The sequence below is a fragment of the Bufo bufo genome, chromosome 1 (assembly GCF_905171765.1).
Source record: "Bufo bufo chromosome 1, aBufBuf1.1, whole genome shotgun sequence".
Taxonomy (NCBI): Eukaryota; Metazoa; Chordata; class Amphibia; order Anura; family Bufonidae; genus Bufo; species Bufo bufo.
The window spans coordinates 235999232-236022160 of NC_053389.1; the positions used below are offsets into that span (position 1 = coordinate 235999232).

Genomic DNA, 22929 nt, shown 5'->3' on the forward strand with positions numbered 1-22929 from the left:
TCCTCCACCCTGTACCGATGGTATGGAGTGACATACAGGTCGGGAAACCAGAACAGGGCTCACAGCGGGGAAATTGAGCAGCCCACAGAAAAAAAATATATATATATATATTGCATCTCATTGTCAGAAAAAAAGAAAAGTGCAACAGCACAACAGTCCGTAAATACCCCGTCACAGCAAATAAAATGTTTAAAATATACCGCGGCACTCTCTTTTCTTCATCAATTCAGTATTTATTCATCAATTCTTAGCGACGTTTCTACCAGTGTGGTCTTTCTCAAGCCGCTTGAGAAAGACCACACTGGTCGAAACGTCACTAAGAATTGGTGAATAAATACTGAATTGATTAAGAAAAGAGAGTGCCGCGGTATATTTTGAACATTTTATTTGCATCTCATTGTCAAGTATTTATATTGTAATGTCAGGGCAGGTGAAAATCTAAGCTGACCATATGAACAGTATTACACATGCGGGGATCAGCCAAGATCTGAGTGTGTTTCCATATTTCCTCATACCCTAAAGGATTTAGTAGGACTATGGTTTGCAAGTTAGTTTTTTTTGTGTTTTTCTTACGTTTATTTTATAACTGTTTTGCTTGTTTTATGTCATTTTATTCTGTCTCTTTTTATAATTTTTTGTAAGCATTGAACCCTTTTCGTGTGTGTTGGGGTAACTATAATTTTGCTAGTTGATACTATTCTTATGATAAAACAGAAAAGAAAAGCGGTACTATCTATGCCTACATGATCATTTATAGAGAGAGACAGGGAGAAAGTGCTATATATAGTAAATGGTGATTAAACTTGTAATATGGTTGCACAATGATCAGGTTGGCATGTAAGACTAAGGCCTCTTTCACACGGGCGTTGCGGGAAAATGTGCGGGTGCGTTGCGGGAACACCCACGATTTTTCCTCGCGAGTGCAAAACATTGTAATACGTTTTGCACTCGCGTGAGAAAAATCACGCATGTTTGGTACCCAAACCCGAACTTCTTCACAGAAATTCAGGCTTGGGTTAGGTGTTGTGTAGATGTTATTATTTTCCCTTATAACATGGTTATAAGGGGAAATAATAGCATTCTGAAAACAGATCAATTGAGGGTTTAAAAAGGTGATCAATTGAGGGTTAAAAAAATATATAAAAATTAACTCACCTTCTCCTCTTGTTCGCGTAGTTCCCGGTCTCTTCTTTAATGATGAGCTGTGGGCTAAAGGACCTTTGGTGACGTCAGATCACATGCTCCAATCACATGGTCCATCACCGTGGTGATGGACCATGTGATTGGAGCATGTGATCTGACGTCACCACAGGTCCTAGCCGATAGTTCATCTTTTAAGAAGTAAAGAAGAGATCGGGAACTACGCGAACAAGAGGAGAAGGTGAGTTAATTTTTTTATTTTTTTTTAACCCTCAATTGATCACCTACTAAGTATTCTGTATTCAGAATGCTATTATTTTCCCTTATAACCATGTTATAAGGGAAAATAATACAGTGAATAGACTGTCACCTAGCAACCATGCGTGAAAATCGCACCGCATCCGCACTTGCTTGCGGATGCTTGCGATTTTCACGCAACCCCATTCACTTCTATGGGGCCGTGAAAAACGCAGAATATAGAGCATGCTGCGATTTTCACGCAACGCACAAGTGATGCGTGAAAATCACCGCTCATGTGAACAGCCCCATAGAAATGAATGGGTCGGTATTCAGTGCGGGTGCAATGCGTTCAACTCACGCATCGCATCCGCGCGGAATTCTCGCCCGCGTGAAAGGGGCCTAATTAGACAATGTGCTGCTGGATAACTAATTGCAGTACCAAGTGTGAGAGGCTTCATTCATGTTGAGGTGTCCATTTCAGAATCAGACACATCATTTAAATTATCACTAGTGTTGACTCCAGGATTCTGCTCTATTTGACTGTCACTTTTTTTCCACTGCTGCAAAAGCTGTCTGATAATAGGCTGCATCTTATCTGGATGCTCACCGGGTTGCAAATACCTGTGCAGATTTTCTTTTTCTTTAACAAGTTTCCTAAAAAGGTCACCTACCTCTTGTAAGTGAATGGCCCCATGGATAACAATGTCAACAGCACTTCGCCCATACTCTATCACACTCTTCTTTTTTAGAGAAGTGTCAGCGAGATACCCCCCTGTGTGCACTGCCACAAGTTCCCCACAATTATTGAAAACTGGGGAGCCTGACGACCCCTCATACAAACAGGAATCATAGGTCATTAAGGTTTTATCAGACATATACATAAAACTGTATTTTGTCAGTACATGAATATAGGACCTGTCAGACAATAGTGTGCCAGCAATAGATTCTGCACGCTTATGATAATTAATCACTGAACACTGAAGATCGATTTGTTTTGGCTTTCCTTGAGGGTAACCAATTATAGTCACAGCGCCATCTTGTGGTGGAGGAGCTATGTAATTTAGCAAGCCTGGAGGAGCTTCGGATATTTTAACACGCACAAAAGCGCAGTCAAGCTCTTTATTATGCCATTCAACTTTTTTGTATCTGTTATTGGCTTCTTTTTCTTCACTTTCATAATTGAATATAACTTTGACATTACTAACCGCATGTGACTCAATGAGCAGTTCCACTACATGGTAACAGGTAATACCAAGCTCCGCTGTGAGAAGGAAGAGGGTCCCTGATTTAATCTCATGCCCAACATTATACGTAAGTAATGCTACATTGTCTAAGTGTTTGTTCAGTAGTTGGAAGGTTGTAGCCATCATTGGATCCTTGTACACAACATTATATCTGAAGTTCTCTTCAAGCTCAGACTTCAGTTGCTCTTCTCCAATGATTTTGGCAAATTTTTTAAACTCAGATGAAAACTTGGAGCTGACACGTGAGGAGACTGCTTTAGGTTGGTGACAAGGGATCGTATATGGTTCAGACTGGGGAGCTGATGTATTAGGTACAGAAGATGTGCTACCCTCATTATTTTGTACATCTTTGTTTGCCAAGGTTTTCCGTGGTAAACAATTTTCCACGACAATGGTGTATTTGTCGTTAGGAGTAAGGTCAGACAATAACACATGACTTTTATGTCTTGTGCAAGATGAGTCTTCAAGACTGAACTGACCAGTTATGGCAAACCTTTTATCATTTTGAAGAGCCTGATGTATCGTCTCACCTGGATAGCCTAAGACAGCCATATGTTTGTGTTTACCGTAGTACTGCATTTTATGTAATATTTTCACAGGTTTCCCCCCCCCTGTCCTTCCTTGATAACTTACCTTTAAAAAGATACTATCAGGAAATACAGGGTATTTATACTTTTCAGGGGCCATAATATTATCAATATTTTGTTCACTGGATGGTGTCATTTTCTTGACTTTTAACTCCAGTACCTCACTTTCTTGCAGTGCTCCACATGGTACCCAGGGGTTGACTATTGCATTAACATTCCGGGCACAGATAAAGAGGTAGCCGGACTTTTTAGCTGGTGAAGGATTAGCTTTGGCAAATTCAATAATAGGTGTATCTAAATCTGTAGTGTCACGCACAATGCCTTCATTTTCCCATATGTAGGACACACAGATGGATTCTTTCTTTTCCGTAGCTGTAGATTCAGTTTTCACTTTCTAAAACAAAAAAGGGGAAGTTCTCTTAAATCAAACACAAAATTATATTATTGTTATTTTCAGCAGCCATTATCAGTATCAGAAAAGTGTATTATGTTTTTCTGTTGACATTGCAGTATATCACTTGTGTTGTAAGGCTGGAATCAGTTTTTGTGGTCCTTTTTAGTGCTGTTTTTGAGCCAAAGCAAGGAATGGATTTAAAAGGAATGGGAAATATTCACGTAGGACATCTACTTCTCCTACTGGACCCACTTCTGGCTTTGGCTCAAAAAACTGGACCTCAAACTACATGTATTTTCAACCTAACAACTGATTCTAACAACTATACCACTAGAGCACAACCTTCTGATGTTTAAATATAGGTTTTCTCCAGGACTTAAAAGGGGTTTCTGGGTTAGTATAGCCCAATAAGCCATGTATTAAATGCCTTAATGACAGGCAAAACTTTTTCATTTTTGCCACTCTGCATTTCAGCAGCCATACCTTTTCTTTTTCATTGATGTAGCCATCTGAGGCCTTGTGTTATGTGCGAGAAATGCTATTGTTTTTATTTATTTTTTGTGTTGTTTTCGGGTACATATAAATTAGGGTGCAATTTATAATTTATAATGTTATTATTTTTGGCTGCAGAAGTCTACAAAAATTTTTTTTGTTAATCATTTTTATTTTCATATCATTTATGTTTCATTCTAAATAATCTGATATATAAATTCTTCAGGTTCCAGTTGTGTGTAGTTTTTTATTTATTTTTCTTTAAAGCGATTATGCCATGATTGGTGTAAAAAAAAAAAACAGACCTCATATAGTACATGACAATCACTTTCTAACAAAGCTAGAACCAGCCCTTTACCTCACATGGTTCTAGAGATCTTTCTATTCATTGATCCAATTGTTCTGCTAGATTTATTTCAGGCTGGAAGCTCAGGGGCGTGTCTTTTATCAAAAGGCATTTCTTTTCTCAAGAGGAGTGTCCTTTCTGCTAAAGCTCTTTCCCTGTAACTGCTACAGCTTTTGACAGAAGATATGGCTGGTGACTAGAGATGAGCGAAGTTTTAAAATATTTAATTTGATCACTTCGCCAAATTTTTTCAAAAAATTTGCTTCGATCCAAATTAATTTGTCACAAAGCACGTTAAATCAGGTCTATCCCGGCCTGCAGTTAAACTTTAGGGAGAATGTATCCTGGTGTACATCACTGTGCAGTGCAGCAACATGCATAGTTAGTCCTTTCTGGTAGTGAAACTGATGTGCGGTACAGGTCAAACCCACAGAACAGGTGCAGATCAATTGATGATACCTAATGATTACACATTAAGGAAACCGTATGTATTTTGCAGGCCGCAAAATACGGATCCACAAAAAATAAGGATGGCGTCCGTGTGCATTCCGTATTTTGTGGAACGGAACAGCTGGCCCCTAATAGAACAGTCCTATTCTTGTCCATAATGCGGACAATAATAGGACATGTTCTATTTATTTGCGGACGGATATACAGACATACAGAAACTGAATGTATACGGAGTTACTTCCATTTTTTTGTGGACCCATTGAAATGAATGGCTCCGTATACGGTGCGAAAGCATGACCTTTAGGACGTGAAGGAGTGGAATGACATCATTCATCCTGTTGACCTGGCAAGTGACCTTCTTAAAGGGCATGAGCAAACTGCAGGTGTCACGCATGAGCTGCCACTGTCTAATATCAAAGTAAGGGCTCATGCACACGACCGTATGGCTTTTTCAGTGTTTTGAGGTCCGTTTTTTACAGATCCGTTGTTCCATTTTTGTTTCCGTTGTGTTTCCGTTTCCTTTCCGTTTTTCCGTATGCCATATACAGTATACAGTAATTACATAGAGAAAATTGGGCTGGGCATAACATTTTCAATACATGGTTCTGCAAAAACGGAATGGATACGGAAGACATACGGATGCATTTCCATATGTGCTCCGTTTTTTTTTGCGGACCCATTGACTTGAATGGAGCCAAGCACCGTGATTTGCGACAAGAATAGGACATGTTCTATCTTTTCACGGTACGGAAATCTGGAACCGGAATGCACACGGAGACACTTCAGTTTTTTTTGCTGAACCATTGAAATGAATGGTTCAGTATATGTACCGGATACTGAACTAAAAAAACGACCAGTATACTGAACGCAAAATACTGTCGTGTGCATGAGCCCTTACACTGGGGAGTAGTCCTGTCCATCTGCATCATCAAGAAATTAGTCACGGGTTTCCTCTGCTCATACAGTAGGTCCAAGATGTGGAGGGTGGAGTTCCAATGTGTGGAAACATTTCATATGAGAAGATGTAGGGGAACACCATTCTGCATTTGCAGCTCAAGGAGGGCATGGTTTGCACGGTAAGAGTGGCTGAAGTGCATGCACAGTTTCCTTTACATTTTTAACAGTTCTTGCGGTTCAAGTGGAAGACTTGAGGAACCTGGTGACAACGAGATTTGAGACAGGGCGCATGGGTCAGCCCTCCCTGATGCAGCACAGACAGAATGTTCATCCCATTATCGGTGTCCACGGTTCATATCTTCAGGATTCGATTTCTTGGTTGATGATGTGGAGCAGTTCCTCCCCAGTGTGACTCCGTTCTCCCAGGCTGACCAGGCGCAGAACCATTGTCGTGCTTTGCATAGGTGGTATGTTGGAGGACTGCTCTGAACTGTACCTACAGTGGAAGCAGAGGAGGACATTGTGGCCGAAATCAAACGATTACAATGTGGAGGCAGCATTTCCATCACCTGGCCAAGTTGCTGGTGTGCCTGGGCTGGAATCACATTTACCCAGTGGGCTGTAAAGGACATATATTGTCCATAACCATAGTTACAACTCCACGCTTTAGTGCTGCCATGAACTGTGCCAGACACCGACAGACTCAAGGACCGGCCCACCTTCTGTTCAACATACGTGTGTAGGGTTGGTACAGCCTTTTTGGAGAAGTAATGATGGCTTGGGAGTCTCCACCTTGGCTCAGCACAAGCCATTAGTTCTCTGAAAGGAGCAGAGTCCACCACATGGAAAGGGAGAGACTGTAGTACCAGCAATTTGGCCAGGAGCACGTTCAGCTTCTGCACCGTTGGATAAGTGCACACATACTGTTGTCTCTTTGCAATTGCCTCGGTGATTGATTTCTGGCGAAACACAGAACGATGGGAAAGAACGACAACTTCCTTCTGCTGAGGTTGAGGAGCCCTGACTGCTGGAGAAGGTGTGCAGGTCGCTGGGAGATACAGCGGTTGCTGCGTCAGGCTGTACCACTACATTAGTGCCACGGTTTTCCCAGGCCACTTTATGGTGAGACTCCATGTGTTGATGCAGGGCTGTAGTGCAAACATTAGCACCCTGACTGCATTTCCCCTTCTGCCCACATATCCTGCATACTGCCACGCTAATGTCTTCCAGCGACTTGGTAAAAAATTCCCACACTGGCAAGTATAGCATTTTACCCCCACCACTCAGTGCTAACTGCCTGCCGCTGCCTTTATGAATCTGTGCACCACTAGTTGTTTCCTGACAGGTAGGCTCCTAACTAGCAGACAGTCTATCTTGGATGCATTTGGCTCCCGATTTCCCAATGCTTCCACCCTGCTGGCTCATTGGCACGCTGCCACCCTGCTGCTGTCTCATGGGACTGCTGCCACCCTCACCCCCTGATGATGATGATGCTCCCTCTTTACCTGGCTCCCACGTATGATGTGCTACATTCTCATCCACTAATGTCTGTTCGTCACTTATGTCACCCTCACCAGTCTAAGGGCCATATCCCTTACCGCTCACAACACCTTTTTCCACTCGACTGTCGTCATCGCCAGTTGCACGCCTAAGGGGGGACACAGTGAACCTCTCCTCCAAGTATGTGCTGGTCTGTCCTCACTAAGCTCGTCCTCACTGAAAAGCGGAGCAGAACTGGCAGCATGCATTGCTTCCTGAGCGGAGCTGGCAGCATGCATTACTTCCTGAGCAGAGGGAACAGTAAAAAATGCAGTTGCAGGACAGGCAAGGGCACAGAGGTTGTTCCTGGGCCATGCCAACTAAGTGTGGTGTCAGAGGAACCCACCGATTCCTGGCTATGTGTATCTGTTGTCACCTGAGACGATGTTGAGGAGCTAGTTAACCATTAGAGTACAGCTGGATTGTTGGTCAAAACATGACCAGAGGACGATAGTGGATTACTACTATAAAGGAGGCACAGAGGGCATTACTACTATAAAGGGGGCACAGAGGGCATTACTGCTACAAAGGGGGCACAGAGGGCATTACTGCTACAAAGGGGGCACAGAGGGCTTTACTACTATGAAGGGGGCATAGAGGGCTTCACTACTATGAAGGGAGCACAGAGGGCTTTACCACTGTAAAGGAGGCACAGTGGGTATTACTTTTATGAAGGGGGCACAATGGACATTCCTACTATGAAGGGGGCACAATGGGCATTACTACTGTGAAGGGGGCTCAGAATGCATTACTACTGTGAAGGGGGAACAATGGGCATTACTTCTGTAAAGGGTGCACAGAGAGGGCATTACTGCTGTTAAGGGGGCACGGAGGGCATTACTCCTGTGAAGGGGCATAATTGTTATGGGGCACAGAGTGAGCATTACTACTGTGAAGGGGGCACAGTGGATATTACTACTATGAAGGGGGCACATTGGGCATTACCACTGTGAAGGGGGCTCAGAATGCATTACTACTGTGAAGGGGGCACAGAGAGGGCATAACTACTGTGAAGGGGGCACAGTGGGCATTACTACTATGAGGGAGAAAAAGAGGGCATTAGAGAGCAATGCTACTGTGAGGTGGCACAATTTTTTTAAGTATGGGGGGGGGGGGTGCCAGAAAAAGGATGACGACTACTGATGGATTGCAGGGTGGTCGTAACTATCAAAACTAGCAGTGTATAGTGTGATGGAAAAATTAATCCAGCAAGTAAAGGAGACAATATGGACAATCCCAATGCATTAGTAAGTGCCTTGTATTCACTTTCTCAACATGATAAATGCCATTTGCTGAAGTGAGACAACCCCTTTAAGCATGCTTGAATCTGTGACGTTCAAGCTGGGAGGGAAAAGAGAGGTAAAGACTTGATGCTTCAGAGATTCGCCTTGAGTTCTGCGCCAGAATGGTGCAGGTCACAGATTACAGTTATGTTGGAGGAGTCAAAATAAACTCAGAACTTCATTATCTGACATTTAATGCAGGAAGGTTGAATTTTGATGTTTTTTTTGTTTTCTGTGTGTGTAACCGGAAACCCCCTTTAAGGGCTTTTGAAGGGCATTTGTTAGCAGGGTAAACTCTATTAACCCCTTCATGCTTTCTCACATACATGTACGTGGGGCATGTGGTCTTTTGCCACATCCTCACATACATGTATGTGTCCTGATCTGTTAGGTGCAGGAGCTGTGCCCACTCGATCAGCAGCACGTATCTGCGGCTGCTGTATCCGCCAGCATCACTGAAAACGCTGGTGCCGGTGGATTAACTCTTCAGATGCCACGGTCAACGCTGACCGAGGTAGGTGCGGGGTATGCAAAGGGAGGGGGCTCCCTCTCTAACTCTATCGCCCCACCACGCTGCGGTGACATCCCCGATGCCTTACAAAGAAAAAGATTTCAAAAAATAGTTTTTAAAAATAAAAAAATACACTGAGCAAAAATATAAACGCAACACTTTCAGTTTTGCTCCCATTTTGCATGAGCTGAACTCAGAGATCTGAAACATTTTCTACATACACAAAAGACCCATTACTCTCAAATATTGTTCACAAATCTGTCTAAATCTGTGTTAGTGAGCACTTCTCCTTTGCCGAGATAATCCATCCCACCTCACAGGTGTGGCATATCAAGGTGCTGATTAGACAGCATGAATATTGCACAGATGTGCCTTAGACTGCCCACAATAAAAGACCACTCTGAAATGTGCACAGTTTTGCCTTACTGGGGGGAAGTCAGAAAACCAGTCAGTATCTGGTGTGGCCACCATTTGCCTCACGGACTGCAACACATCTCCATCGCATAGAGTTAATCAGGTTGTTGATTGTGTCCTGTGGAATGTCGATCCACTCCTCTTCAATAGCTGTGCGAAGTTTCTGAATATTGTCAGGAACTGTCGTATACGCCTATCCAGAGCATCCCAAACATGCTCAATGGGTGACATGTCCGGTGAGTATGCTGGTCATGCAAGAACAGGGATGCTTTCAGCTTCCCGGAATTGTTTACAGACTCTTGCAATATGGGGCCGTGCATTATCATGCTGCAACATGAGGTGTTGGTTGTGGATGAATGGCACAACAATGGGCCTCAGAATCTCGTCACGGTATCTCTGTGTATTAAAAAGGCCATCAATAAAATGGACCTGTGTTCGTTGTCCATAAAATACGCCTTCCCATACCATAACCCCACCGCCACCATGGGCCACTCAATCCACAACGTTGACGTCAGCAAACCGCTCACCCACACGACGCCACACACGCTTTCTGCCATCTGCCCTGAACAGTGAAAACCGTGACTCATCCGTGAACAGAACGCCTCTTCAACGTGCCAGACGCCATCGACTGTGAGCATTTGCCCACTCAAGTCGGTTACGGCGACGAACTGCAGTCAGGTCCAGATCCCGATGAGGACAACGAGCATGCAGATGAGCTTCCCTGAGATGGTTTCTGACAGTTTGTGCAGAAATGTAAGATAACACTCACCGGTAATTACTTTTCCATAAGCCCACGACAGCACCCTTGAGAGACCGCCTCCATCCTGGACAGGAAACAGGAACTTTTGTGGAAAGCTTCTTAAGGAGGGACTCAGCATCTATACCACCAGTTATTTGCGAGAACATGTCCTAAAACACAACTAATAATCTTCTAATATATAAAAAAAAGTTTTTTTGTATATTATTATTATTTATATATACAGTATATATATATATATATATATATATATATATACACACACACACACACACTCACCTAAAGAATTATTAGGAACACCATACTAATACGGTGTTGAACCCCCTTTTGCCTTCAGAACTGCCTTAATTCTACGTTGCATTGATTCAACAAGGTGCTGATAGCATTCTTTAGAAATGTTGGCCCATATTGATAGGATAGCATCTTGCAGTTGATGGAGATTTGAGGGATGCACATCCAGGGCACGAAGCTCCCGTTTCACCACATCCCAAAGATGCTCTATTGGGTTGAGATCTGGTGACTGTAGGGGGCCATTTTAGTACAGTGAACTCATTGTCATGTTCAAGAAACCATTTTTCCAGTCTTCAACAGTCCAATTTTGGTGAGCTTGTGCAAATTGTAGCCTCTTTTTCCTATTTGTAGTGGAGATGAGTGGTACCCGGTGGGGTCTTCTGCTGTTGTAGCCCATCCGCCTCAAGGTTGTGCGGGTTGTGGCTTCACAAATGCTTTGCTGCATACCTCGGTTGTAACGAGTGGTTATTTCAGTCAACGTTGCTCTTCTATCAGCTTGAATCAGTCGGCCCATTCTCCTCTGACCTCTAGCATCAACAAGGCATTTTTGCCCACAGGACTGCCGCATACTGGATGTTTTTCCCTTTTCACACCATTCTTTGTAATCCTAGAAATGGTTGTGCGTGAAAATCCCAGTAACTGAGCAGATTGTGAAATACTCAGACCGGCCCGTCTGGCACCAACAACCATGCCACGCTCAAAATTGCTTAAATCACCTTTCTTTCCCATTCTGACATTCAGTTTGGAGTTCAGGAGATTGTCTTGACCAGGACCACAACCCTACATGCATTGAAGCAACTGCCATGTGATTGGTTGACTAGATAATCGCATTAATGAGAAATAGAACAGGTGTTCCTAATAATTTCTTTAGGTGAGTGTATATGTATATATATATATATATATATATTTTTTTTTTTAAGGGAGGGAATAAGTACCGAGTGCTGTCATGGGCTCATGGAAAAGTGATTACCGGTGAGTGTAATCTTAAATTTCCCTTACGCCCATGACAGCACCCTTGAGAGAAGACTAGAATAGCGGCCCTACAAATCTGTTCTAGGGATGCGTCTGCTCTCTCTGCCCAGGAAGTAGAGATGGACCTGGTTGAGTGAGCGCCAAAGGCTAAATGTGAGAGTTAGTGATGAGCGGGAGGTGCCATATTCGATTTCGCGAATATTCGAATGAATATTCGTATTATTTTCGTCGAAATCGAATATTCTGAAATATTTTATTTTTTCGCGAATAATATGCGATTAAATTAATCGTACGATTTTTTAAATCGTACGATTTTTTATTTATTTATTTATTTTTTATATTTTTTTTCCTGTATAAGGCAACGTTCCTATGACTATGGCTAGGCGAATATGTGTATTTTACGAAATTTCTTAATATTGCTCTAACTCCGTCTTTTAGAATATTCGTAATATTGCTCTAACTCCGTCTTTTAGAATATTACGAATATTCTAAAAGACGAAGTTAGAGCAATATTAAGAAATTTCGTAAAATACACATAGCCTAGCCATAGTCATAGGAACTTTGCCTTATACAGGAAAGAAAAAATAAATAAAAATCGTCCGATTAATTTAATCATACGATTTTTTTTTTTTTTTTCCTGTATAAAGGCAACGTTCCTATGACTATGGCTAGGCTAATATGTGTATTTTACGAAATTTCTTAATATTGCTCTAACTTAGTCTTAGAATATTCGTAATATTGCTCTCAGGCCTCATGCACACGACCGTATTTTTTTGCGGTCCGCAAAACAGGGTTCCGTTTTCCCGTGATCCGTGACCGTTTTTTCGTCCGTGGGTCTTCCTTGATTTTTGGAGGATCCACGGACATGAAAAAAAAGTCGTTTTGGTGTCCGCCTGGCCGTGCGGAGCCAAACGGATCCGTCCTGAATTACAATGCAAGTCAATGGGGACGGATCCGTTTGACGTTGACACAATATGGTGCCATTTCAAACGGATCCGTCCCCATTGACTTTCAATGTAAAGTCTGGAGTCCCTTTTATACCATCAGATCGGAGTTTTCTCCAATCCGATGGTATATTTTAACTTGAAGCGTCCCCATCACCATGGGAACGCCTCTATGTTAGAATATACTGTCGGATATGAGTGAGATCGTGAAACCTCATTTCCGACAGTATATTCTAACACAGAGGCGTTCCCATGGTGATGGGGACGCTTCTAGTTAGAATATACTACAAACTGTGTACATGACTGCCCCCTGCTGCCTAGCAGCATCCGATCTCTTACAGGGGGCCGTGATCAGCACAATTAACCCCTTAGGTGCCGCACCTGAAGGGGTTAATTGTACTATCATATCCCCCTGTAAGAGATCAGGGCTGCCAGGCAGCAGGGGGCAGACCCCCCCCTCCCCAGTTTGAATATCATTGGTGGCCAGTGCGGCCCCCCCCCCTCCTCCCTCTATTGTAATAATTCGTTGGTGGCACAGTGTGCCCCCCCCCCCCTTCCTCCCTCTATTGTAATAAATCGTTGGTGGCACAGTGTGCGCCCCCCATTGGCCCCCCTGCCTCTATAGCATTAACAACATTGGTGGCTAGTGTGCGGCCTGCCATCTTCCCCCCCCCCCCCCCCGATCATTGGTGGCAGCGGGTTACTAGCAATAGTACAATAGTAAAGATTCATACTTACCTGGGAGCTGCGAGGTTCGTGTCCGGCCGGGAGCTCCTCCTACTAGTAAGTGACAGTTCATTTAGCAATGCGCCGCACAGACCTGTCACTTACCAGTAGGTGGAGCTCCCGGCCGGACACTAACATCGCAGCAGCAGCCTGGAGCAGGTAAGTATGAATCTTCTACTATTGTACTATTGCTAAGTAACCATGGCAACCAGGACTGTAGTAGCGTCCCGGTTGCCATGGTTACCGATCGGAGCCCCAGCGATTAAACTGGGACTCCGATCGGAACTCCGCTGCCACCAATGATGGGGGGGGGGGGGGGGGGAGAGATGGGAGGCCGCACACTGGCCACCAATGTTGTTAATGCTATAGAGGGAGGGGGGGCCGCAGCTGAAGGGGTTAATTGTGCTGATCACGGCCCCCTGTAAGAGATCGGGTGCTGCCAGGCAGCAGGGGCCAGTCTTGTACACAGTTTGTAGTGTATTCTAACTAGAAGCGTCCCCATCACCATGGGAACGCTTCTGTGTTAGAATATACTGTCGGTTCTGAGTTTTCACGAAGTGAAAACTCAGCTTTGAAAAAGCTTTTATGCAGACGGATCTTCGGATCCGTCTGTATAAAAACTAACCTACGGCCACGGATCACGGACACGGATGCCAATCTTGTGTGCATCCGTGTTCTTTCACGGACCCATTGACTTGAATGGGTCCGTGAACCGTTGGCCGTGAAAAAAATAGGACAGGTCATATTTTTTTCACGGCCAGGAAACACGGCTCACGGATGCGGCTGCCAAACGGTGCATTTTCCGTTTTTTCCAACGGACCCATTGAAAGTCAATGGGTCCGCGAAAAAAAACGGAAAACGGCACAACGGCCACGGATGCACACAACGGTCGTGTGCATGAGGCCTAACTCCGTCTTTTAGAATGTTACGAATATTCTAAAAGACGAAGTTAGAGCAATATTAAGAAATTTCGTAAAATACACATATTAGCCTAGCCATAGTCATAGGAACTTTGCCTTATACAGGAAAAAAAAAAAAAAAAAGCCTAGCCATAGTCATAAGAACGTTGCCTTATACAGGAAAAAAATAAATAAAAAAAATCGTACGATTAAATTAATCGTACGATTTTATATATTTTTTTTTTTGAAAAAAAAAAATACGAATATTCGATTTCGCGAATATTTGGAACTATATTCTAAATATTCGCGAAATCTCGAAATTGCGATAATCGAGAAAAAAATTCGAAATTCGAATATTCGCGCTCAACACTAGTGAGGGTATCCCTGCTGAAGAATAGGCTAAAGAGATGGCCCCAACTATCCATCTAGATAGTGTCCTAGATGCAGGGGCGGGCTGGAATGGGGCAGGGAGGCAATTGCCCCCCAGGCCGCCCTAAAGCATGTTAAAAACGGCTGCTGGGCCGTCTTTAACAAATAATATATATTTTTTTTTTATTCCTCAGGGCCGCACTGCCGATCACCACAGGCGGCGCGGCCCTGGTTCTAGTTGCCGGCGGCGGTGGGGGGCAGTGTGAGATGAGAGCTTCCATTGTGGAAGCGTTCATCTCCATATTCATCTGTATCCTCAGGACAGCGATACAGATGCCTGTGCTGCGGCAGGGAGAGGCGTCTCCCTTCCCTGTTCTTCTGATAGGTCGCAGGCACTAATGCCTGCAGCCTATCAGAGGCCGCCTCATTATCATCGCGCCGCCTGAGCCCGGCAGCACACAGCGGGGGACACAGGCCGGAAGAGGCCTGCATCGCATCACTGCTGATGGAGGTAAGTATTAGTGTTTTTTTGTTTTTCTTTGCGGGGGGAGCTGGCACTATGGGGGCCTTTTCTATTGGCACATTATGGGGGCACTATGGCATCTGGTGGCACTAAGGGGGAATTTTTTACTGGCACATTATGGGAGGCACTATAGTGGAGAGCGGCACTTTGGGGCGTTATTTGGGGGCACTATGGGGGAGTGGAGCACTATTGGGGCATCTGGTGGCACTAAAAAGGGGCATTTTTTACTGGCACATTATGGGGAAGAGGAGCACTATAGGAGCATCTGCTGGGGGCACTAAGAAGGGGCATTTTTTTACTGGCATATTATGGGGGACACTATGGGGAAGGGGGAGAGGAGCACTATGAGGGCATTTACTGTGGCACTATATAGGGGTATTTTATGAACAAGTGTTTTTTATTGCATTTTCTTCAAAATACAAGAGTACATTAACATACAGAAAAGAAAAGAAATAAAACAAAGAAAAGCTGTTAAACAACAGTAAGCTGTTCTAAGAGAGTTCCAGCAGTGTGAGTATAAAGTAGGGGCATCAACTACTTGGGATGATTGCATGGCTCGAAGCTAACCAAAGTTTCCAATGGGTCACGTAAGAGCTATAAGAGCAGTTCATATATGCCATCATTTTTTCGTACGCACATGAAGTGTTCAGCAGTGTTACCACTTCCTGAGTGGGGGGGATAGCAGGGGATTTCCAATACCGCGTTAACACCAATTTGGTAGAGATTAGGATATGTCCCATTAGATATCTATCTTGTAACGGATGATCCGTTATACCCAGAAAAAGTAACGCTAGTTCAGGGGAAGGTTTTACGCTTCTTCCCAAAACAGAGGTAATGAGAGCAAAGCTGTCACTCCAAAAACTTGTAATTTTGGGGCAGGACCATAGGACATGTAAAAGAGATCCCCTGCCTCCACACCCCCTCCAGCAGAGGTGAGACGTTCCTGGATAGATGTGACTCAGTCTATCCGGGGTTAAATACCATCTTAACATGGTTTTGATAGCTGCCTCGTAATGTGAAACACATATGAAAGTTTTGGAGATAAAAGAAAGTGAGGAGGACCAGTTTGGGGCGGTGAATTCCTGGCCTAATTCTTTTTCCCAGGATAGAGACGGAGCTGATTTCACAAATTCCTGTTTAGAATTAAGTGCAGCGTATATAGGGCGCAGGCCAGACGTGGCGTGGGATGGTGTGTTCCAAAGGTCAATAACCTCTTTACATGCATACACCCGAAACGGGTCCTTAGAGTTCAGCAGGTGGCGTATTCTAAGATATTTATAAAATTCTCTATGTGAAATGGAATACTGTGAAGTCAAGGAGGAGAATTGTTTCAAGTGGGGGCCATCAAAGAGAGACGATATGCAGGAAAGTCCGCTGGACTGCCATTTAGTTAAATTTAGGTCGGGGACGAAGAAGTCTAGTGTCTCTAAGGGAGCGAAGTTCTTAGTCGAGAATTCCACCTTGGCGGCTCTGGAGTGAAATGTCCTCCACGCAGACACCGAGGAGGATGGGAAACTTGGTAGAGATCCCAGAGAGAGTGAGGGGTCGAGAGCTGCTATAAGCAAAGCTTTTAAATTACGTATCGGAGTCGTAACCGTCTCAATATGAATCCAGTGATGTGCTAGGTCTCCACGCCACCACTCCCTCAGGGAACCCACTTGTGAGGCTAAGTAATAATCGTATACATTGGGCAAGCCCAGACCACCAGCTTTCCTGAACTTGTTCAATAATTTGCCTGCAATACGTGGTCTTTTGGGTGACCAGAGGTAAGTATTAAGTAGTTTATTAATTCGATGAAAAAACGATGTTGGGAGAGAAATGGGCACCGTTCTAAATACGTACAGAATTTTTGGGAGGGTCACCATCTGGAAGGTCGCTATGCGGCCTACCCACGAAATTTCGTGTTTGCTAAACTGAAGCAGATCCTTTCCTACTGTATCTAGCAAGGGGAGGTAATTGAGTTTATATAAGAGCTTGGTGCTTCTGGCCACTTTAGTCCCCAAGTACTGCACCCCCTCAGCCTGCCAATCTAGTTGGAATGTAGACTGCAGATCTGATAGAGGACGGGCTCTAACGTTAATAGGTAGCGCTTGAGATTTCTTCTCATTAACTTTATAGTAGGAGTAGGTGCCGTATTGCCGAATTATATCCATAACTGCGGATAGAGAGGATGTCAGGGAGCTGAGTGTCAGTATGACATCGTCAGCATATAAGGATAGTTTATGTGCTCTACCTCCAATTTCAACCCCCTTCACCTCCTCCGCATTGCGAATAGCTTGTGCTAATGGTTCAATGGAGATAATAAATATGAGAGGGGAGAGGGGGCATCCTTGGCGGGTACCATTAGTTATCTTAAATGGTGATGATAAAGCGCTATTTACATATACCCTAGCAGAGGGATTGCTATAAAGAGCCTTAACAGCTCCAAGGAATGGGCCACACAGTCCCATAGTTTGTAACACCGAGAAGGCGAAGGACCAATTAATACGGTCAAACGCCTTCTCGGCATCCAGGGTAACCAGCAGCGCCTCCACGCCCGATCTCTCTATGTAGTCCACTATGTTCTGAACCCTTCTCGTGTTTCCGTTAATTTGTCGTCCTTTAATAAACCCAGATTGGTCACAGTTTATTAAGGAGGGAAGAACCGGGGCTAATCGAGCAGCTAAGGCCTTTGCGTAAATTTTTAGGTCTGTGTTTAACAGTGAAATGGGCCTAAAATTTTGCGGGACATCAGGCGTCTTGCCTGGTTTCGGAATGGTGACTATAACTGCTGAGAGCATCTCAGACGGAAAGGATCCATTTGAAAAACCTTCCTGCAGGGCATCTTTCATATATGGAAGGAGAATATCATGAAACGTCTTATAATAAGTGTTTGAGAGGCCATCAGGACCCGGGGCTTTATGGTTGGGAAGGGAGGTTATGATTTTCTGAAGTTCAGTAGAGGAGAACGGACAGCACAACCCTTCTAGTTGGTCAGCTGCAATCCGCGGTAAATTGAGAGTGTCTAAGTATGCTTTAATTTCTGCTTGAAAACCCTCTGAGTTCTCTTGGGAAGGGTTCAAATTATAAAGGGATGAATAGTACTCCATAAAATTATCAGCTATACCCTGGGGGTCCATTATCCTCGAGTTATCTTTAGAGGATCTCAAGTGAGGGATTCTAGATTTGACTCTTTGGGCCTTTATTCTCTGGGCTAATAATCTCCCTACCTTGTTATTTTGGGAATAGTACTTAGCCTTGACTCGCTTTAAATTATTTTCATATCTGTACAAAAGACAGTCTTTAAGCTGGAGTCTTAACTCTTTTAACCGGTCTGTGTAAACAGGAGTGATCTTGTTCTTATTCTCTACAGCCTTGATATCAGCTAGTATCCCAGAGATTCTTTTGTCCCTAATTTTTTTTGCCGTGTGGCTCAGTTTGATAAAGTGTCCCCTAATGAATGCTTTATGCGCATTCCACAAGGACATAGGACAGGAGACTGAACCAACATTATGCTGGAAAAATTCGCGCAGGGCCTGTTCTAAGTCCTTTTTATATGTCGGGTGAGACAAGAGAAAGTCACTACAGCGCCAGAGGCAAGGGCTTGGAGTCGTAAATGATTCCTGTATTGACATCGTAATGGCTGCGTGGTCAGACCACTTAATCAGGCCAATGGAAGATTCTGACGCTAACGGAAGTAATGATCTAGAGACCAGAAAAAGGTCAATGCGAGAGTAAGAGCTATGCGCATTAGAGAAGTAAGTGTAATCCCGTTCAAGTGGGTGATGGATGCGCCAAACATCAAACACCTCTTCCGCATGCGCCCAATTTCTTAGACTATCAACCCTGTGTCTAGAGGGATGGGAGCTATCCAGGTCAGACATAGGAGGAAGATTATAATCACCACACAAAATCAAATGTCCCTGCCTAATTTTCTCTACTTTTTTAAGAAGTTTTTTCAGAAAGCTGACCTGATTTGTGTTAGGAGCATACAGCGCTACAATAGTATATCGAACATTATTAATGATGCAGGCAAGAATAATATATCGACCCGCCTCATCGATAATGCACTTATTCTGGATGACTGCAACAGTATCTCTAAAAGCTAAGAGTACCCCCCTCTGCTTTTTAGCATAATGTGAGTGAAGTATGACCGGGAATTTAGGGTGGTGGATTCTACCTTTGTCTTTTTCTAGGAGATGGGTCTCCTGGGCACATACAATATCCCCTTGAAGGTCTAAAGCCTCCTGCCATAGAAAGGCCCTTTTTGAAGGGATATTTAATCCCCGTACATTTAAGGAAACAAACTTAATAACCATTGGTAAATTTTGCACTGCTTAACCTGAAGTATACATGTGATTCAATGTGAGCAGAGCAGGTCAACCAAGAAAAGGAGTTATAATCCCCATCTCCTTTAGCAGGTGCTGGTAATGGAGAGCCTAGAACAGCAATCTGAAACATAAAACAAGAAGAGCATAGAACAAACATATAACTGAGCAGCGCGCTTAGCTGCTGCGAAAGAGTGGGTGTAGTCCACGCTAAAATGGCGCAGGAGGTAACAGTGATGTTAAGCATCAGAAATAGAACATCACTAGCACCCATGTGAATAAGTGAGAAGTCACACAGCCATCAGTGCTTGGTACCCCTTCCAACTGTAACCACATGCCAGTCTGGAGGAACCGGTTGGGGATCTTTAGGCGATCTGTCGGAGGCGACCGCCAGACTTATATTCCATTCGGATAGGAGGGTTTTCCCTGACGCCACCGAGCTGATATTATATAGTGTGCCGTTCCTATGCACCAACAGCTTGACTGGAAATCCCCAGCGATAAGAGATGTTATGCTCCCTCAGAGCTAGGGTGATTGGGGCGAGCTGTCTACGTTGTCTCAGGGTAGCAGCAGACAAGTCAGCGAATAACTTGACGGTTTGATATGGGCCTGGAAGAGATCCTTTCTTCCTGGACGCCTCCAGAACTTGTTCCTTTACATGGAAAAAATGTATTCTTGCAAGTACGTCTCTAGGCACAGTGTCTGGAAGATAGTTAGGCTTTGGCACTCTATGTGCTCTGTCAATAATTAACTCCGAAGCTACTAGTGAGGGTAGGAGGACCCGGAAAAGAGCACTGAGGTATTGTTTAAGTTCCGTAGAAGGGACATCCTCCGGGATACCTCGGAATTTTATATTATTCCTGCGGGATCTGTCTTCTAAATCATTTAGTTTAGCCTTGATCCTCTCTACTTCCTCCTTTAAATCATTGTGAGCATCCACCAGATTATTATGGGAGGATGTAAATTCTCCCAGCTTGTTTTCTATATGAGAGACTCTGGGGACTAGGCTTTGGACAGTAGACTTGATAGGGCCCAGCCAGGACTGCAATTCTGTATGTAGCGCCTTGCTCACCTCCAACAGCATGTCCTTAATCAATGTGCCAGAGGCTGGCTGGTTAGAGGTCTGGAATTGCTCCAGATTAGGAGCTGTGAACTCTGGGGCTGAGGGAGTATGTAAATCACTCACCTCCTGCTGCTGAGACGCCTGGGGCTCACACAGGTCCGTGCTCTGTTTCTCAGGGCTGGCTGCCGGAGGGGAAGATGGCTCCTGCCACGTGTGTGGTCTTGCTGCCTGACCAGCATCGCGATCTTCTGCCGGCCTCTGGACTTCCCTGGGGGACTGTTGCTTCCATCCAGCCGTTGCCGAGCGACCTGTCAGCGCTGCTGAATGCAGTTCAGCGCTGGATTCTACTTCAGGAGACATCGCTCTCTGAGGTGAGGGATTCGGCGGGGAGTTGGTACTCTGGGAGCCATGGAGGGACGCAGGGGAAGTGGGAGCTGACTCCTCTGGCAACCGGTCTCGGTCGAAATAAAAGTCCAGCTTCCCCTGCTGCTGTTTGGAACGCTTGCCCCTGGTCATCATTCGGTGTGGGGATGGTTCAGACACGGGTGGCAGGCTATAAGGAGGGCTGTGCAGGCTATTTCGTCGCTGGGGTGCAGGAGCTCTGGAATCAAGCGGCCATTAGCTTCGGCTGCTTAGCCACGCCCCGCATAGGGGTATTTTATACTGGCATACATCATGGGGACATTAGCTCAACTGCGGGCACTAAGCAGGGGTATTTCATGTACTGTCATATTATAGGGAGAATTATTACTACTAGGAGATATTATGTGGAGCTTTACTACTACTGGGGGGCTATGAGGAGCATGATTACTAGTATGGGCACTATAGGGCCATTATTACTACTAAGTGTCTCTGGCAGAGAATTATTTCTATTGGTGGGATTTTGGGGAGCACTTTGGGGGGCACCCTGGCATAGTATCAGCTTAGCACAATTATTTTTGGGGGACATTATCTTTATACTATTAGTGTCTGGGCGCAGTAATTTTTTAGAGCACTGTGTGCCAATAATTGTTGAAGGAGGCACTATCTGTGTGGTAGTAGTATTTCCAGGGTGACTGTTTCTGCAGTATAGTATTGGGGGTGGCAGGAAAGGGTGTTCAGAAGATGTGAAGATGATGGAAATGTGGGAAACTAATGTCTGTTTGTCAATCTCTGCAGAGACGGGAGATGGCTGAAAAATCATTATGGCGGTCTGGTCTGAATGAAGAAGATAAAGAAAGAGAACGTCTACAATAAAGGTGACATCACTGGATGTAAGTGGTATGTGGTGCTATGTAGGAGAGGAGATGCTCCGGCTCCTCCCCCTGCTATTTGCAGGAGGATTCAGAGCTGTGTGAGGACGGCCAAGGGGGGCAGCAGGCCATGGGCGGGTGGCAGATGGTGGGGGGGAACCACAGGCCTTGAGCAGGATCTGGGGAGGGAGGAGCTTCCTGGCTATAGCCTGCTGTTTATTGTATAATGATTGTATATGATGTGTAGAGGCAGGCCTCAACAATAAAATTTCAGCTGTACAGTGTTTGTTGGGAGTGGCCTATTATATGTAGGAGGGGCTTTTAATAATGGGTGGGGCTAAAAAATGGGCCACTTGACTGGATTTGCCCCCCAGGACTAAGGCTGCCAGCCCTCCCCTGCGATGTAACCTTATTACCCTTGTTCTTTCCCCCAAACTGTACAAAAAGTCTAAAGGACTTCATCCAAGGCCTAGTGACTTCTAGGTATTCTAACAGGCATCTTCTCACATCTAGACAATGGCTTTTCTTTTCTTTTTCTTTTTTGGGAATTGGCACAAAGAAGGTAGAACAATGTCCTGGGATCTATGAAAAAAGGAGACCACTTTTGGGAGAAAAGAAGGATCAGGTTTAATGATAACTCTGTCATCCAAAATGTTAGTATAGGGAGGAGAGGTAGAGAGGGCAGAAATCTCACTTACACGTCTATCAGAGGTGATAGCTACTAGAAAGGCAGTTTTGAAAGACATAATTTTAATAGGTAATTCCTGTAGAGGCTCAAAGGGAGGTTCCATCATTCCAGATAAAACTAGGTTGAGATCCCACGGAGGAGCAGAGAATCTGGTCACCGGGCTGGTTCTGCTAAACTGCCTTGAAAAATCTCCTAATCCAAGGATGATTGGCCAGGGGAAAATCAAAATAGGCACTAAGAGCTGAAATCTGCACTTTAAGAGTTCTTATTCTTAGTTTTTTATTAAGTCCATTTTGTAAAAAATCCAACATTTCCGGCATCGGAGGAGGACCTAATGGATGTACCGGGATCTTCGATAAACTCAAGAATGTTTTCCATATTCTTAGGTATATTGAAGAGGTAACCTCTTTCCTACATGACAGAAAGGTAGAAATCACTTCTTTAGATAAGCCTCTTTTTCTACTATATTCCTCTCAGATACCAGGCTGTTAAGTGAAGGTTTACTACTTCCGGATGAAGGATCGGCCCTTGAAACAAAAGATCTTGTCTGATCCAGGGTTCCGCGAGAGATAGTTTCCTTAACCAGGTGAACCACGTTCTCCTTGGCCAAAATGGAGCAAT

General features: G+C 44.4%; 1 protein-coding gene across 3 annotated transcripts in view; it reads right to left on the reverse strand.

Annotated features, from left to right (window-relative positions):
* Positions 1-348: 348 nt before the first annotated feature.
* LOC121004958 (serine protease FAM111A-like) overlaps positions 349-22929 on the reverse strand; it is a 214713-nt gene continuing 192132 nt past the window's right edge. For 2 of the 3 annotated variants that reach the window (XM_040437433.1, XM_040437423.1), the window contains 2 exons: positions 1780-3605; positions 349-843 (listed from right to left, as the gene is read on the reverse strand). In XM_040437433.1, the coding sequence (XP_040293367.1) occupies positions 1839-3605 (1767 nt within the window). In that variant the 3' untranslated portion in view covers positions 349-843; positions 1780-1838. The remainder of the gene's footprint in view (positions 844-1779; positions 3606-22929) is intronic. The other variant, XM_040437441.1, reaches the window with a different exon arrangement.